Here is an 18,828-nt window from a genome sequence, read left to right as displayed (position 1 = left end):
TTTAACTGCTTAATGATTCCAGTCTACAAATGAGCATAGATTTTGCTCTATTGTTATAAATAATTGAATTGGGGGAAAAACTATAGTAAGCTAAACTTCACTGCTCGTGAAAGATCTGAACTGTTGATTGCTTGTCACAGCACAGAAAAAAGGTGACAAGCAATTCATCTTGAGGTGGTATTTGTCAATCTATTAGCATTTATGTAACCTTCCCTAGTTACTCTGTGGTTTAGACTTGTACTACTGTAAACCTTGGATCAATTGACCAAAAACAAAAACCTACCATCTAGGGTATTGAAAGAAATTCAATAAAATAATACGTGTCCCATACTTCAGGAGAGCCATGAAAATCAAACTGTTCTTTAACAGTTTGAATTTAGAATTTTCTGTTAATCACTCAAAAACAGTTGGGAGAATTAGCTCACCTTTTGAGAGTGTGAGAAGGAAAGAGTAAACATGTTAACTTTAGTAGCAAGAATGCTGCTCTAAGGAAACTAATATATTAAAGGAAATGTTATGACAGACAAAGTTGACTTTTATCCCATTTGATGCCAATATATGTGTATACAAGTCATAATCCACAAGGAGCGTTTAAGGGCAAAAATGTAGCTTCCTAGTATATAAAAGCTAATGGGCATTTGAAAAAAATACAGTATTAGTACTCTGAAATTAAATAAAACCTTAGTAACAGGGCTGTGTGTGTGTGAGTCTGGTGGTATCTGCTCAAGAAGGGCCCTTTGCTGGCTCCAGAGGAACGTTGCTTGTCTAGGTGGTTATATACTGCAGAGCTGGTTGGAAGACAGGTCACAACTGGAAAAGCCAAAGAAAAGCTTCCATTAACTCCAACTTGTCTCCGGGTTTTTGTTCTTGGAAATCTTCAGCTTCCATCTAATAATGTTAGTCTGTGTCTTCTAAGTAAGCAGAAGCCTTTTTTTCTTGGTTGAGCTTTTCTTCTTCTTTTCAGTGTGCACGACTCTGAGCTGGATCTCCCCTATCAGCCCATCAACATCAGGTGGGTTCTTCACCTGGCAGGTGTATGTCCCATTGTCATCAAACTGTAGCTTCCAGAGGAGGATGGAGACATCATACCGCTCAGGGTTCCCATCCCAGACCACCCAGTCCTTGAAATGCCCACTCATGGGTCTGAAGGGATCCACGTGGTAGTAGAAAACAAACTGCTTAGACCCCCATCTTGAGGACAGAAATTCCAGGTCACTGTTAGAGCATCACCCACAGGGGCAAAGCTGGAGAAAGTGCATTTTAACTGAACATCTGTCCCATTGAGAGCCTCCAGCACATGGGGGGTGTAAATTTCCACAGCTGCTATTGGCCAAAGAGAAACTGGAGAACACTTATACCACAGAAGTCCACCCACTGGAGCGAAGGCTCCGAGCCCCACGCCAGGCCTCCCAACCTGGGGGTCCGGCAACAGGAGGAGGAATTCCGAGAGAATCAGACCTCGGAGGCTAGCGGGATTTGACTGCAGGACTTCCAACAGGACCTGCTAGTATTGGAGGGTCCCCTGCAGAGGCGGGGAATGGCCGTGTGTCACCGTGAGGACAAGGACACTGGCAGCAGAAGTTCTGGGAAGCACTCCCCAGCATGAGCCCTCCCAGAGTCTGCCACCAGCTCCACCAAAAAGCCGGGTAGGCTCCAGTGCTGGGTCGCCTCAGGCCAAAAAACTGAAAGTATTATTCTTATTCCCATTTTACAGATGGGGAACCTGGGAGCACAGGGAAGCTAAATAACTAGTCCAAGCTTGCACAGCTAGTAAGGTCTAGAGCCAGGATTTTAGGGAGGCTGTCCAACTCCAGACCCCATGCTCTTAGCCATTATGCTGTATTGCCTTCCTCCTATTTCTCACCATTCTAGCCTGTACTTCATACCGACTGGAACATAGATCTGATCTATATTACTCCCCTTTACTTCTTCCCTTTAGAAACCTTGGTTGTTTCCCATCGCCTACAGGATAAAATCTGAATTCCTTAGTGTGATGTAAGTACCTCACAATTTAGTACTAGTTGGCCTCATCATCTGCTACACCTTACTAAATCTGCATGCCATTGCTCAAATGTAATAAGCTCTGTCTTTGCACATGCTGTTCTCCCTGCTAGAATGCTTTTTTTTTTTTTTTTAACTTTTGGGAAGCCCTACTCATCCTACTCATACTTTAAGTACTCCGCTTAAATGTTACTTCCTTGGTAAAGCTTTCCTCATCATCCCTCCTGAGTGAATCAGTCCCTCACAGCTCCTGTAAAACAGTAACTCCTGTGTTCCTCTTCTGAAGTCTTTCACCAAAGCAAGAATCCTAGAGGTTTTTTCTGCTCCCCACCTGTCTCACACTCCCGTATCCTAAGAGCTTGGAGTCTACCTCCGCAATGCCTTTTAAATATACCTTTCTTTTTAGTTCCTACTGCCCTTGCCTGACAGCAGCAGTTTTGTCTCTGCCACTACGATTGCCGCCTAACTCGATGTTCTGCCTCTGGACTCAATGTCATGCCAGATTCATCTTTTCCCAAAGCACATACAAGTATGCCATTCTCCTGCTCAGAACCCTTCAGCACCTCTCAGTGCTCTTTAGTAAGTCACTCCTGGTCTCCACTAGACTTTCCAGTGTTCTCTCACCTTCCTTTCAACACTACCCGAGGCCATGTTCTTTGGGCTCATGTTTAGGTGAGTTATAGGTATGTTTGTTTCTACACAGGATCTTGAGCCTGTCTAATTCATCTTTGAGTCCCCAGCACAGTATTTATAGGTGTTTCTTTCATGTTTATAGTTGAATGTCCCTGATTAAATTTCATTAACTACAAGTAAAGAGTAACATATCTTATGCATTTTCGAGACTTTGTATTACAAATAGTTTTTTTTAAAAAAAGGTTTGGTCCTAAAGGGAGGAAGTTTTTAGGAAAATTGCCTGTGAGGAATTTTGTACTTTTCAGTGATGCCAGAGACATGGGATGTTATTTTATCGACTGCAGTTCAAGTTACTTAGTATCTTTAAGGATGGAGAAAATGATTCCTGCCTTGCCCATTTCAGGAGCTGTAGGAAAAACAATTTGAACAAGGATTTCCTAAGTGCTTTGTATGAATAAAAGGCTATGCTCTTTCGGGGACTGTGAAGCAGGGAAGGTCCCGGCTGGGAGAAGGACGTTGGATCTGATCGTCCTCCCAGCCTTTCGACCCTCCCCCAAAGCCCCTTAATAGAATGACTTGATCAAAAAAAAAAAAAAAAGGCTATGCTGATGAGAAAGGTATAGGATGTAGCTGAGTTGGGCTGGAGAGAGCCATGGATTTAGACTTGAGTTCTGGTTCTGCAACCTTGGTGGTTGACCTTGAGGCAGGTATTGTCTTCTTTTTGAGGCTTAGGTTCCTAGTTATAAAATTGTAATAAACATGCTTGCCTTTTAGGGTTCTAAATTTAGGGGGGATTAATTGAGATGTGAGACATAGCCTTCTTTAAATCCTTGAAGTCTGTTAAATAGTTAGGGTTTTTTTAAAATTTTTTATCATGACCATGTTAGACATTAGTCCCGTTTATTTTACTTATTGGTAACATATTGCCAAGTTTGGTTCTTGAGTCAATCTGGCATCCTTTTCAGAAATCCAGCCCCTATTAATATTTGTATTTGTTCATTTCTATCAGTGGTTAAAGTCATCCTGGTGTGGTAGAAGGAGAAATGGATTTGAACCAGAAAAACAGAGGTTTCAGTGCTATGTAGGAGGTGGAGATATGGAAGATAGAGCGAGGAAGAGGAAGACAGAGAAAGAGAGAGTGGGAGAGAGGGAGAGAAGGGAAAAGAGAGAGATGTCCTCTGAGTTTTGTGGCTACTTAAAGCCTGTTTGAAACAAACCAGATCCTGGGCAGGGTCCCTGTTCTCCAAGCTTATGTTCTGAAATCACAAGTTGTCTCAAATTGGCAGGCCTTGCTCAGGCATACAAATAAGTTGTAAAATTTCTGTATTGGGCTTCCGTGGTGGCGCGGTGGTTAAGAATCCTCCTGCCAGTGCAGGGGACACACAGGTTTGAGCCCTGGTCCAGGAAGATAACACATGCTGTGGAGCAACTAAGCCTGTGCGCCACAACTACTGAGCCTGCACTCTAGAGCCCACGAGCCAGAAAACTACTGAGCCCGCATGCCACAACTACTGAAGCCCGCGTGCCTAGAGCCCGTGCTCCACAACAAGAGAAGCCACTGCAATGAGAAGCCCACGCACATCAATGAAGACCCAACGCAGCCAAAAAAATAAATTAATTAAAAAAAATATTTCTGTCTCAGTCAGAAGATAGGAAATCTTCAGCAAAGTTGTCACGTGTATTCCCTCATGGATGTAAGGGGGGACTAGAAGACCATTAAGGTCTCTTTCATGCTTGAGATTCTGTGATTTGTTGACCGGGTATAGAAAGCTGCTTTTCTTTAGGCTGTTTAGATAAATGTAATTATAAATTGCACTTTCTCTGTGGCTTTTATTTTATTTTTTAAAATTATTTTTTATTTTATTTTTAAATTTATTTTTGGCTGCGTTGGGTCTTCGTTGCTGCGCGTAGGCTTTCTCTAGTTGCCGCGAGCGGGGGCTACTCTTTATTGTGGTGTGCGCACGGGCTTCTCATTGCGGTGGCTTCTCTTGTTGCGGAGCACGGGCTCTAGGCGTACGGGCTTCAGTAGTTGTAGCACACAGCCTCAGTAGTTGTGGCTCGTGGGCTCTAGAGCACAGGCTCAGTAGTTGTGGCTCACGGGCTTAGTTGCTCCATGGCATGTGGGATCTTCCAGGGCTCGAACCCGTGTCCCCTGCATTGGCAGGCGGATTCTTAACCACTGCGCCACCAGGGAAGCCCTACTGCAAGATTTTTATTGTTGAGAATGGTGTCCTGGAGAAAGAAATCATGGGAAATTTTTGGAGATACTTTAGATATGATCTGACCCTCACCTTTTACTGAGACCCAAGGTAGGGCAAGTGCCTTGCGTAAAGCCACAAATACAGTCTGTGGCTGATACAGAATTTACCTCTGGGGCTTCCAACAGCAAACCTAGTGTGTTTTCCATCATTAGCAAGGCTGTCTCCAGGAGTTGCAAATCTTTACATTAAAACTGTTCCTAGGGAGCGGCTGGGCCCGTGAGCCATGGCCGCTGAGCCTGCGCGTCTGGAGCCTGTGCTCCGCAGCGGGAGAGGCCACGGCAGTGGGAGGCCCGCATACCGCAAAAAAACAAAACAAAACAAAACAAAAACCTGTTCTTTTAGTTTCTTTTACCTTATCATCAGTTCTGTGTTTGTGAGCAAACACTGTGCTAGATATGTTGCCTTTAGGGACAGAGCCATTTGCTCCTCTGTGACGATGAAAAAGGGTGACAGGTTCTTAGGCGTTTTGTAGAAAGACGTTCTTGAGGGAGAACTGAGTAGAGCCTCTTGGATGTCATAATGAATCGTCTCTGGGTTTTCATTTACCCTCTGCTTTTCTCCCCAGAAAGATCAGGCTTACCAACACTGCCTCATTACTTTGCCATTACCCTCTGGAGAGGGAGAATGAGGCCTGGTAAATAAGCTCCAGGTCAGGGTTCTGAAATATTAGTCCTTCCCTCCAGCCAATGGCATTTCCTGCAGCCTTCTTTCTCCATGGCTTCTCACCTTTGAGGTATGTCAACATCTCTTCTAGTAGAAGACTCTCCTTCTGTGCTTGCTGCCTCAGAGGAGTTTTTGTCCTTGAATGTTTGTAAAGCTATGGCATCTTCAGAAAAAAATTCTTTAGTGGTTACTTTTGAAATTGGAACTGTTGAATGTTTTTGATTAAACAGTTGATTTTTATTAGGAGGTAGAGGTACAAGGCTTCTTTGAGCCACTGAGAATGTGCTACCTTTTTTTCACTCATTCAATGATTGCTTATTCAAGAGCAGAAGACAATAGTGCAGAGACCGGGTAGATAACTCACTACTTATGTGACTAAGTCACTTAATTCCTGAGCCTCAGATTTCCTCATCTTTAGAAATAAAACCCACCTTATAGATTGTCCTGAGAGTTAGATGAAATGACCATGTAAGTGTAAGAGGATGGGACCTGGGCTCAAGGTGGGCTCAAATTTTGCCTCTAACACTTACTCTTTGTGACCTTAGGCAAGTTATGTAATCTTTCTAATTCTCAGTTTCCTTTTCGGTAAAATAGTGATAATCATAGTATTTTGGGTTATTGTGTCACTGGGTTATTATGAGGATTAAACGAAATAAAGCTCGGAAGTGTTTAGCGTAGTGTCTGGCACATACCAAGTGCTCATTTAAATATTAGCTATTAATTACAACAGTAACAGCAACAATAATGTTAGTCTTTATGTATTTATTATGCTAGGACCTCAGGTGGCAGAGGGAGGAGGGACTAGAAGGCATTGCATAGGGTAATGGAACCCTAAGAATTTTTTTCCTGCCAGCTTTCCTCGTGGGAGGGCCTGTAGGGACTGAGAGAGAGGCTCTCATTGGCCCTTAGCCTACAGCTTCCTATGGTGAAAGCTTCCCTTCCAGGCTGGTGGGCTGAGGTAGGAGGTTCAGAGGGACTTCAGAAGATAGTGAGAAGACCAGTCAGGCAGGGTGGAGGGTTTGGGTAAGGGCAGTAGATGACTCTGGAAGGTAAGACCGGGGTCAGGTCATAGATGACCTTGAAGGCCAGACAAATTATTTGTATTAAGAACCACCCATTCCAGAACTGTCTCAGGGGAATCTCTCACTTCCCATCTTCTGTTTAAACTTATAAAATTTGTAATACACTTAAAATTATAACATTTACATTTTAAACAAGAATAATAAAACACCCATACACCATATACCACCCAGCTCAGAAGATGTAATATTACCAGGCCCTTTGAAACACCCTGTGCATTCTGCACCCATCACCAACCCCCTCCAACCTCTATCTGAAGCCTATTCCAAATTTTGTGTTATGTGTCATTTTCTTTCCCTTCTTTCTTTTTCTTTCACTCTCTCTTTTAAAAATGGTTTTACCACTCTTATCCCTTTTAGTCTTTTGGACAGTGAGCTAGGGCTGTGGAATCCAGCAGGAGCCATGTGGCCTGCCTACTGCCTGGCTAGGCTGGGAGGAGGGGTGGGGAAGTTCTGCTGGCTGGCTGCCATGGGAGAGGAGGGGAGGGGTGGCTCTGTGGTGGGGGAGGGAGAGGCTGGGGAAACTGCCCCCTCCCCCTGCTCAGAAGCTTGGCAACTCTGGTGGACAGGTTCCAGAGGAGAGTTCAGAGCCTCTGAGGCTGCACAGCTGGAAGCTGTTGCCTTGAGTTTAGAGCCAAGGGAGGGTGGGGGGAGAACCTCTTGTATTCTTTTGAGACACAGTATCAATTCTTTCATGTGCTAGGGAGCAGCAGGGCTGACATAGTGCCAGATGTGGCCAGGGTGATTTGAGCAGGCCTGCCTCCTCTTTTCACCCCATACCTTTTTTGGAGTGTTGATCGTGCCTGTCATTAAATTATGTTTGCCACCTTGCTTTTCTATAAAAGCTTTGGTTTTTGCTTTGCCTTTACTTTCCTGGTGCATCTTTGAATACCAATAGCGATTGCTAACCACAGACTGCAAGTGATACCATAGGAATAGGATACAGGGCCTGCCTGGGAGAAGAAGCTGGGGCATGGGAGGTCTCTGCAGCAATGGACCTTGGTCTGACCCCCTCCACAGTATCTCCACCACTCACCACGGTCGTTCTCTGGTGGCCAGAAGGTTGAATTTGGAAGCCTTCCATCCAGATGTAGTTCAATGGAACAGATTCAAGGAGCCCTAGTGTGCTAGGTACTATGGGGGATCATAGAGAGATGGAACTGGTTATGCCCTTGAGGAATTTACATTCTAGATGTGAAAACAAGACTTCCCTGCATATACAGTTAAGTCAGTACCAGTGACAAATGCAGAATATAGACACATTTTTCTGATCACCAATGTAATACATGGTTATTAAAATTAAATTCAAACATAAAAAGAAACATATATTGTAGAAAGTCCCCTACAATCTAACTCCTCCCCAAGAACCACCATTATCCGTTAATATTTGAGGTGCTGACATTTAAGCTGACCTTAAAGTAAAATCCATAGAGGCAGACTGATGGAAGGAAAGCAAGCATCCTGAGGATCTAATCTTTTTCAGGAAGGAGCACCCCACTAGCTTCCCTGACAAATGGTGAGCCAACTTATGCTTGGACACCTTGGTGACAAGGGGCCAAAATGCCTAAGTAGGAATTAACCTTTGGTAAGTACCACCCTGTGCCTTATGTGCTAGCCAAAGTGTTGGGCATCTTATAGATGTGATTTAATCCTCATCACAATCTTATAAAATATCTTTATCCTTGTTTTACAAATAGGAATACTGAGACTCAGAGGTTACTTGCCAGGGTGACAGAGCAGCAAGTGGTATCAGTCCTGCCATTCATGAGCTGTGTGATCTTGGGCAAATTATTTTATCTCGGTGGCTCAGTTTCTTCACTGTAAAGATGAGTGATAATAGTATCTACTTTACAAAGGGAGTTTTTCAGATTTATGAGTTAACACACATTAGGCCAGCAGAACAGTGCTTGGTGCACAGTATGTATTCAGTCAGCATTAGCTGCTATCTATTGCACCTTGTTTTCTCTCTTGTTCTAACATGATCCCTAGCATTTTTACACTTATTTTAATTCTATATATGGCCTCTCTGTCCTCCCTGCCATCCCTCACACTTTCTTTGTTATAATTCCTTCCTCTGCTTCCAGTCATTCCCTTCTCTTCATCCTGTCTCCACCGTGTCTCTCATTCCCCTTCTTTGCACTTTCTCTTACCTTACCCCCCAAGTCCTCATCACCTGTCTCCTGCCTGTTGTGGCAGCCTTCTGACCCACCTCCCTGCTGCTAGTCTCATTCATTTATATACCAGAATAATTTCTCATAGCACACTTCTCATCACACCACATCTCTATGCTAAAAACAAACAACAAAATGAACTTCCAGATTTCAATTCGATTTCTTGAAGTTTAAGATTCTCCAGCTCTTACCCCAGTTCCCTCTTCAAGACTGTTCCTCCTCCACTACTTCCACACCTTCTCTCTGCTTTCCCTTCTTCCTTACTTCTCTCTCCATTTCCATCTGGGCAAGTTCTACCTATGTGTTTTTTTGTTTGTTTTTTGTTTGTTTGTTTGTTTGCGGTACGCGGGCCTCTCACTGTTGTGGCCTCTCCCGTTGGCCTCTCCCGTTGCGGAGCACAGGCTCCGGACGCGCAGGCTTAGCGACCATGGCCCACGGGCCCAGCCGCTTCGCGGCATGTGGGATCTTCCCGGACCGGGGCACGAACCCGTGTCCCCTGCACCGGCAGGCGGACTCTCAACCACTGCGCCACCAGGGAAGCCCTACCTATGTGTTTTAAGATCCAGATTAAAATATCACTTAGTTTTTAGTCCTTCCCTATTCTCAACTGGTTAGAATTTTTGTATCTTTTTGTGAGAGCACATGCTGTCTTGAAATACAATTTCAAGTCACATTTCTTAGAATTATAATCGACCTTAGCATCTAAAATGTCTTCCAGCAGTACCTTTTGCCCAGTAGGTGCTTAATAAATGTTTGTGGTGTAAGTGGAAGATGAGGGGCTTCCTGATGACTGGTGGGTTTCTCTCGCGGTCTTGGTGAGGGTCACTGTTTAATGGGTGTAAACGCGGTGGTTTTGTTTTCTAAGAGTCAGACATCTTTTCTTTTCGGCCATGCCGGCGCTGGGTCCCAGTGCCTGTGTGTGTTAAGGGGCTCCAGCCAGTGCCTGCCGTACTAGGTCCCGTGCCTTGGCCCCTCAGCCCCTCCCCACAAATGCTCAGCGGAACAGGGGATTAGGTTCTGGCAGTACAGCTGGGATTTTGGCGGCCATTCCGCAGTCGACAATAGCACGCAGTCACGACAGCGCAGGCCTGCGCTCCAGGGCCGCAGTCTGCCGGGGCTCCTTGTTTGGGTGGCCGAGGGGGAGGAGCGGGCGCAGCGCAGCAGTCTGGCCAAGCCACGCAGAAGGTACGGGCTGGAGAGATTCCCTCGGGGAACGGGCTCGGGGGCGGCCATGTCCCAGGGCAGGCGGCGCCCGCGTAAGGAGGCCGGCGCTTTGTGTGCGAGCGGCCTGTGTGCTTGGAGACGCAGCGCTCCCTGGAGCCGGCAGGAAGCTGCCCGCGTTTAAATGGGCTTGCGTCTTGCTCGCTCTCCAAAGCCTCTGTTCCCGGGTCTTCCTCCCTGCCCTGCTCGCCGCCGGGCAGGGCTGATCTAATCATCAGGGCAGTCTGTGGCCTACCCTTCCGCTGCTGGCCAGAGATGGACAGGCTGTCACTGCTGTCTTAAGAGCGCAAAGGGGGAGTGTCCGGGGGATATCAGGTTTGTCAGGCAGGCCGCTGTGAGGTGTGTTTTGTGTTTACGCCACAATTTGCTTTGGCTCTCGCCACCGTTTCAGTTCAGTACTTTTGTCTGCCGGCTCCTCCCCCACCCGCACCCCACCCCCCGTGCGCCCTAGTCTCTTGTTTGCGGGCGAAGCCTTAGCCGCCCCACCTCTCCAGTGCTCCAGGGCCCCCTCCTCCTTGCCCCCGACTGCCACCCCTCCCCCCCTTGCTGAGCGTTCCCTGCTTCGCCTGCGCTCCCAGATCGCGGAAGCTTGCTGCGCCTTTAAAGAAAGCAGACTCCTGATTGTGACGCACTTCTGGCTGTCAGCCAGGAAGATCGCTCCTGCCAGGCTGAGAAGAAAACCAACAACTTTTCTTTTGTGTGTGGGGTTACTTTCCACTAGACCCCCCCTTCCTCCTCTCCTTTCAAGATTTAAGTGCTAATGGCGGATTAGAACCTGTAGATACGTGTGGCTTTGGGAGTCTGGTAAGGCCACCCCCCCACCCCCACCCCCACCCCCGCGCTGAGACTTTCTCTCCCTCACTGTTTCTCTGGGTTTTTGTTCAAACATGGAGGAGGGGGTGCGGTGGACTCCCCTCTTCACCTCCCTTTCCTGCACCATCCTTGAAGGGGAGGGAGAGGAGAGGGAGAGCAAGTAAACACTCTGAAACTGGCGCTGGGAGCAGAGCTTGCCAACATCCGGGAGTTGGCGCCTTTCAGAGCAAAGGGTTGCTTTCTTCCCCCCTCGCGTAGATGTCAGCGTGTTTTTGTTCAGAGGGGGAAAGCGTGTGCGCCTGCACGTTGAGCTGTAGACAGCTCGGGGGAGCGTCTCCATTCCCGAGTGAGGCCTGGGTGTGTACGCGGTGGTGGGGAGTGGAAAAGGTTCATTTCGTCAGCTGGTAGGGACCAGGGGGTGTGAATATAGCAGTGGGGCAGGTGCTGATGAACTGCTGGAGTGAACTCGGGTGTGCGTGTGTAGTCTGTGGCTCTAGGCCCCAGATCTGGTTCATGATTGCAGCCCTTGTGCCCACGGCCTTCTGATCTAGACCCTCCAGAGCATGGGGGGAAGGGCGATAGCAGTAAGCCACTTGGAAGAAACGAGGGAAACCTTGGTTTCCCTTGCAGTTCGTCTCGTGTTCCTCACCAGGACTCTGGGCCGAATTCTAGGCTACACAGAGGGGATGGTCTGTGTGAAGAGGGGGAGGCCTGAGTCCACAGTGAGCCCCTCAGAGGGCTCAGGAAATACATCCAGCAAGCTGGTTTGCCCTGACCTCAGGGGTGCAGAAAACCTCTTTGGACTTGCACAAGACATCCTGCTTAGAACTCCCCAGGGGTTGAAAAGGATTGTGTTTTTCCTTCCTTGGCTTCTCTTGAAGCTGCTGGTCCTTGGGCCTTTTACCTCCTGGGAGCCAAGGGATGCACCAGCAAGGTATTTCCTGTCCTGTTCTTTATGACAAGTTAGCCCTTGATCACATAGCTTGACCTTCGTTGGGCTGCTCCGGGGTAACCCACCAGATGAGGTCTGAGTGCTTGCTGGAGTGTGCCTCCACACCTGTCAGAGGAGAACGCCCTCAGGGTTAGGATGTTCACTCTTTGGATGGGGCGGTCTCTCGGATGGTGGTGGTATCCCTTTTAGAAAGGCGTACAGAGCTTGGAATGCTTATGGCTACAGGCAGGCAGGCTGGCTGTTTGGGTAAGTAGTGGTAAATCTTGCTATTCAACGTGGGCACAGAGTTGGGAAAGCCATTTCCCTTATGAGTTGTCAGCCTGTGGGCCTTTGGAACCCACGGTAGAGAGGGGGTGGGTCTTAGGGCAGGAACCTTGGAGGTGAGAGTTTGTGTGGGCTTTGGGTCCTGAAATTCTGGGAATGGGAGCTAGCACCTGAAAGAATGAGGGTCCAGCGGAGGTGAGGGCCCATGGGCTGAGTGCAGTATAGTTCTACAGCTCTCTGAGACCAAAGATGACTTTGGTGTTATCTTGGGATAGGGCTGGTGTTTAGGAGGTCAGTTAAGTGGCTAAGAGGTGCTGCCACCCAAGGTGAGGGGGGGGCGGTAAGGAGAGCAGTGCTGCCACAACTCAGACCTCTGGCCTTTGGCCTATCACTTGGTGAACCCTTAAAACTGAAGCTTTTCCAGAACAGACCCCAGAGCTCAGCAACCTGACCCTCCAGTCCTGGTCCTTGCATCTGAGCAGGTGGTTTGCATTAGCTTCAGCCCTGGTACGAAACCAGGACTAGGTTTTAACTCTTTAAGACCCAGAGAGGGTACAGGCCAGGTGCTAGCGTATCTCTTGAGTGTCAAGTTCCTTGTCCTGATATATCTTCTCTGGAAACATAGAGGGGTTACTGTAAATGTGGGAATTGATCCTGATGTGAGGGAGTTATATTATGTCAGTTTTGAAAATGTAAGGAGGTTGCAAGGGCTTTAGTTTATAAGGCAGCTGCTTCTGTGTCTTGGTTCCTTCTTGAGCCCAGAGAAAAGAGAGGGTGCCTTCTCTTCTGGGGCACTTCTTTTCAAAGAAAGAGGTAGGTAGGAACTCTGAAGGTGTCCACAGAGGGCCTGCATTTTGAGATTTTGTTTGTTGATCGGGGGTGGTGGGGGTGAGGAGTTGCCTGTTTGAGTTGGGGGTGAATCTTAGCAGACCCTTCTGTGAAATGGTTCCAGGCTACAATTGCGGGGATCTGTTTTTCAGTCACCATCACCCAGTCTTCTGGGTGGGGCCTGCCTCAGATTTCAGGGGGAGGGTGTGGAGGATGGTGTTCTGGCTGGGATCCCTAGGTTCCAAGCCAAGGCCTGCTTAAAGTTGTAGTCCCCGTGCCGAGGACTAGCTGTGCCACTGGCTTCAGTCATTCATTACCTGGAGAAGAGTGAAGGGCTGGGCTGCCCTAAAAGCCCTGAAAGTGTCCTGTCTCTGAGAAAGGGCCCCTCTATGGGATTTGATCTGATAAGGTCTTGCCTCATGTTGAGTATTGGATTCTGCCTGTTCCTGTGCCTGGGGAGCACAGAAGAAGGCATTTGGCCTTGACACCAGTTTTAGACAGGCTCCCCTGGGAGGATGTAAGGGTTGTATGTTTTGCCTCTGAGATAAAGGGGAGAGGTTCGTCGGGTCATTTTTAGCAACACAGCTGTGGAATCTCTCAGAGGGGGCAAGATCTACCTTCGGTTGCAAATAAAATTTGACTGCAGTTTTGGGCCTCACCAAAAGGATAGCAAGTCTAGAGGCAGCAGTGGGGATGACAGGGAGGTAATCTGGGCCTCATTTCCCTTGTTCCTGAGTTGCTCAGACCTTACTGCCCCCCCGCCCCCGCCCCGCAAAGAAGCCCCATTAGAGCATTTGGACATTTCTGCCTTCACTCCAAGGGCCAAGCATGGTCCTTCTAACTTTAGGTCAGCCAACCACCAGAAAAGCCTTTTTGCAGTGCAGTAGTTGAGACTTACCTGCCTTAATCCTACCTAGGGAGCAAGGCAGTCAGTGCCCACAGATAGGCCATGCTGGATGAAAATCATCCAAAACTGAGGAAAACATAGGCCCCTTAGCTTCTCTGCCGTCCTGAGAACTCCCTTAATCACTTCACTTGCTTTTGCCAAAGCCTAGGTGAATTGGCTCATTTCCAAGATTGTGATGTTTGTATGACAGGTGGAATCACGTTGGGTTTTGCAGGGTCAGGAAGCAATTAATTATAATTAGCATTTAGTTATATTTAGCATTTACTTATTTTCTTCTATTATTTCATGCTTCTCGTATGTTTTCTAAAATTAATTTATTTTTGGCTGCGTTGGGTCTTCGTTGCTGCCTGCGGGCTTTCTGTAGCTGCGGTGAGCAGGGGCGCTACTCTTCGTTGCGGTGCGTGGGCTTCTCATTGCAGTGGCTTCCCTTGTTGCAGAGCACGGGCTCGAGGCGCATGCGTGGGCTTCAGTAGTTGTGGCTCGTGGGCTGTAGAGTGCAGGCTCAGTAGTTGTGCACAGGCTTAGTTGCTCAGTGGCATGTGGGATCTTCCTAGACCAGGGCTCGAACCTGTGTCGCCTGCATTGGCAGGCAGATTCTTAACCACTGCACCACCAGGGAAGTCCACTTCTTTTTTTTTTAATAAATTTATTTTATTTTGGCTGTGTTGGGTCTTTGTTGCTGCACGCAGGCTTTTCTGTGGTTGTGGCGAGCGGGGGCTGCTCTTCGTTGTGGTGTGCAGGCTTCTCATTGTGGTGGCTTCTCTTGTTGGGAGCATGGGCTCTAGGCACGCAGGCTTCAGTAGTTGTGGCACATGGGCTCAGTAGTTGTGGCTCATGGGCTCTAGAGCGCAGGCTCAGTAGTTGTGGCGCATGGTCTTAGTTGTTCTGTGGCATGTGGGATCTTCCCAGACCAGAGCTTGAATCCGTGCCTCCTGCATTGGCAGGCGGATTCTTAAGCGCTGCGCCACCAGGGAAGCCCCGGGAAGTCCGCTTCTCGTATGTTTACCTTACTCCTCACCATGCTGTAAGCCCCTCAAAGCAGGGACCATGTCATTGTCTCCCATTTCCCACGAAGCTTCCAGCACAGGATGAACATATGTAAGGACTAAGAAAATAACCTTTTGGTTGGTTGATAAAGCAGAGTACACTTGCATAGGAAGGCCTCAAGAGATGATGGGTAGTGGCTTATCAGATTTACGTTTCTCTTTCCCCTATTATTTCCTCACTATTAGACAGTGAGCACCTTATGGACAAGAATGGTGTCTTTTTTATCCCCAGCACTTTGTATTCAGAAAGTACTTAGCAAATGTTGGTTCCACAGAACCCACACCTTGGAGATGCTGATATGTGGGGAGAGTTATAGGTGATGTGGCTCTTACCACTCTTGTTCCTCCTTCTACTGGAGTAGTGACAAACTTAGCACACCTGTGGCAGTAGTAGGCAGGTGGTGGGGCTGATTACTCCCAGGAAGATTTGTGGGAATTATGGGGGCCTGCTAAGAGGTGTTGGGGAATATTTAGTCACCATGTCCGTGGTCTCTTGAGCCGGTTAGCAGGCAGATGGCTGATTCCCACTGGGAAGGGAAACTGGGGTAAGAATACCAGGACCCAGTACCTAATCTTTCATTAAATGTCCCATGGGATCTCCCCCAGAATTGGATTTGGCTTCATCCAGTCTCCCATTTGAAATATGTCTTTGACATTTTTGTGGGGGATATAAAAATCCAGAATTTGAAGTGGTTTCCCCCAAGGATTTGGTTATTGTTTATTAGGTAGACTTTGGGTACCTGCAGAAAGAGCCAGAAATCAACCTTTTAGCTTAAGAACAGTGATCATTTATTGAATACGTACTGTGTGCCAGGCACTGTGCTGTTTGCTTTATCTGCTTTATCTTGAAGCATCACATAACCCAGAGAGGTTTTTGCAGGTCCCATTTTGCAGATGAGGAAACTGAGACTAAAAGAAGTTATGCTACTTGTCCAAGGTCACAAGACCATGGTCACATGGAATCAACATTCACACCTAAGTGTGTCTGAAAAACCATGTTTGTTCCATGTTTTAAGGGCACCACCATCCCAAAGAGTAGGGTTGAAGTCTAGCTTTGAATGTTGTATTTTCTAAGGGACAGAGAGATTGTGTGTAGAGCTTGTGGACATTGAATTAAATGCAGGGTTCTTTATTGTCAGCTGTGACACAGTAGGTTTTATAGTAATTTTGATGTGTACTCTGAGCTTTCTAAAAACTCCCATGGTCCCTTGGTAGATTAAGTGCCAAGTGAAGAGTGACTTATTTAAGTGTTCAGAGCTGGTAAGTGAAACCATTTCCCCCCTCTTCCTTCATCGTGGATATCTGATATAATTAACTGTACTGCCTCTTCTCTTGGGTTCCAGGTGCATCAGGGTGACTGTCTGGTTTCAGCAAGATGACGCTGCATGCCACCCGGGCAGCTGCACTCCTCTCTTGGGTGAGTGGTCTTCCTCTCCTTTGTATGCCAGACTTTTCCAGGAGGCTTGGGAGAGGTGAGAGAGGAGTTTTCTAGGAGTCAGGGCTATGTAGATTCTTCTCCTCTCCAGACAAAGGAAATAAGTTTCCTTTTGCCTTTCCCCTTAGTTTTTAACTTTTATTATTCTCAGTGATGTTGCTGCTGACATGTGATCCACAACTTGTGTAGCTTAGAAAAGGCTTCTCTGAGGTATATTATTCCTTTTTGGTCATGGGAAGGGTGGCTGCAGAGCAGCATGGAAACCCATTTTTTGTGCATTTCCTTGTGCCTGTTTCTGAAAAAGCGTTGACACTGAATTTCAGTGGCATGTAGGGACTTTGGTCTTGAAAGGCCTTTAATCTCAGGGCAAGGTTCTCCTGGCTCTCCTTACCACGTTTCTGTGAGCTTCCATTGTCCTCTTGGTGCCTTCTTGATTACTTCACCAAAATTCTTCTGCTAGGTCTTTTCATATACTTCTGCCCAAGACAATGGCAAATGAAAAAATAATGCTGAGCGTTGGGAACTACAGAGAAACAGAAGAGGCCACGGAGTGTAACGATGACACGCATGGGCCTTAGAGTCAGACAGCCCAGCTGAGAATCATTGCTCTAGCCTGTGTGACCCAAGACAAGTTACTTAGTCTCTCAGCACCTCATTTTTAAAATGGAAAGAAAAAAAAGTTTTTTAATATATTCTAAAAATAAAATAATAATCATTATTGTGAGGATAATAAGATAATGTCTGTAAAAAACACTTAAATATTAAAATATTGCCTGGGCGACTTCCCTGGCAGTGCAGTGGTTAAGACTCTGCACTTCCACTGCCGGCAGCACGGGTTTGATCCCTGGTTGGGGAACTACGATTCCACATGCTGCACAGAGCAGCCAAAAAATAAATAAATAAATAAATAAAATATTGCCTGGGCATGCTATTTGGTAAAGGGTATTTTAGTAGTCACCCTGACTATTGACCAATCAGGGCCAATTAAAGAGCCAACTTCAAGAAAGAATTATAGAATCCTTAAAGGAATTGAATTTTTAATTTCCAAGGAGGGTAAGGGTTTAATAAAACAGGGTCTTTAATCACTGTCAAATCTGTAGTCAGGAAGTATGTATTTAGCATACAAAATGTGCATCCTTAGTCTTTAGTTTCTGAAATAGATGCAAACTTTAGTTGTACAGTTTAAAATGGTTGTTTTATATTTATGTTTTATATTTACATTTCAGTGTTTTATGTCTGTATTAGAAACATTATCTCTTTTTCCCCAGGAGAAGGCTGGTTGGGTTGTGTCTCTGTGTCTAGTTCAGTAGATTAACTGAATATTAGGGGATCGTTTAGCCACGTTGTTTTAAGTTTATCAGTTTATTTATTTTGGTCCTAGGCTTGTTTTTATAGTGACTACTACCTTTACAGAGAAAAACAGACACAAGACTAGTTTTATTTAACAGCAGATACTTGTATACTTTTCTCAAAAATCACAATGAACATGCATTAATATATTAAAATATAGTTAGATATAATCTTTCAGTTTAAACAAAAGTTAGGCAGCTACAGTGGGTTTTATGACACTGTAGCAACATGGAATAATGCTTGGTAGCCAGAAGAGTGGCATAGAACACACGCGTGTGACAATCACAACTGTGATTTTTTAAAAAAATGACTTAGGAAAAAAGACTAGAAAGAAATATATCAAAATGCTGAAAGTGGGCTTCCCTGGTGGCGCAGTGGTTGGGAGTCCACCTGCCGATGCAGGGGACACAGGTTCGTGCCCCGGTCCGGGAAGATCCCACATGGCGCGGAGCGGCTGGGCCCGTGAGCCATGGCCGCTGAGCCTGTGTGTCCAGAGCCTGTGCTCTGCAACAGGAGAGGCCACAATAGTGAGAGGCCCGCGTACCGCAAAAAAAAAATGCTGAAAGTGCGTGTATTAAAATACTAGTGAGTGGAGTTTTTCTGTTTTCCAAATTTTCAGTAATTTACTTTCTAATGTAAAAATAAATTTATATTTTATTTAACTTAAAGTATGGCTTGAAATTATTCTGTACCCAGCAATTTGATGAGTATATTGTTTTTTTGTGTTTTTTTGTTTTTTCTTTCGGTACGGGGGCCTCTCACTGTTGCGGCCTCTCCCATTGTGGAGCATGGGCTCCGGACGCGCAGGCTCAGCGGCCATGGCTCACGGGCCCAGCCGCTCCGCGGCATGTGGGATCCTCCCTGACCGGGGCATGAGCCCGTGACCCCTGCATCGGCAGGCGGACTCTCAACCACTGTGCCACCAGGGAAGCCCCTTGATGAGTATATTGTTATAGGGAATATAGGGAACTTTAAGATTCAACAACCTTTGGGACTTCCCTGGTGGCGAAGTTGTTAAGAATCTGCCTGCCAATGCAGGGGACACGGGTTTGAGCCCTGGTCCGGGAAGATCCCACGTGCTGCAGAGCAACTAAGCCCGTGCGCCACAACTCCAGAGCCTGCGCTCTAGAGCCCACGAGCTGCAGCTATTGAGCGTTCCTGCCCTAGAGCCCATGCCCCACAACAAGAGAAGCCACTGCAATGA

At 46.7% G+C, this 18,828-nt stretch overlaps 1 protein-coding gene and 1 pseudogene across 7 annotated transcripts in view; one reads left to right on the top strand and one right to left on the bottom strand.

The window, feature by feature from the left end:
* Positions 1-686: 686 nt before the first annotated feature.
* LOC132526509 (myelin protein zero-like protein 2) lies at positions 687-2,652 on the bottom strand (annotated as a pseudogene).
* Positions 2,653-9,975: 7,323 nt separating this feature from the next.
* NUMA1 (nuclear mitotic apparatus protein 1) overlaps positions 9,976-18,828 on the top strand; it is a 37,340-nt gene continuing 28,487 nt past the window's right edge. For 2 of the 7 annotated variants that reach the window (XM_060159876.1, XM_060159873.1), the window contains exons 1-2: positions 10,671-10,833; positions 16,183-16,256. In XM_060159876.1, coding sequence (XP_060015859.1) covers positions 16,215-16,256 — 42 coding nt within the window. In that variant the 5' untranslated portion in view covers positions 10,671-10,833; positions 16,183-16,214. Of the gene's footprint in view, positions 9,994-10,664; positions 10,834-16,182; positions 16,257-18,828 lie in introns of those variants that run through there. The other 5 variants (XM_060159875.1, XM_060159880.1, XM_060159881.1 and 2 more) reach the window with 5 other exon arrangements.

Source organism: Lagenorhynchus albirostris, chromosome 9 (genome assembly GCF_949774975.1).
Source record: "Lagenorhynchus albirostris chromosome 9, mLagAlb1.1, whole genome shotgun sequence".
NCBI lineage: Eukaryota > Metazoa > Chordata > Mammalia > Artiodactyla > Delphinidae > Lagenorhynchus > Lagenorhynchus albirostris.
Note: the sequence above shows the minus strand (reverse complement) of the source record. Positions and strands in the feature narration are given on the sequence as shown.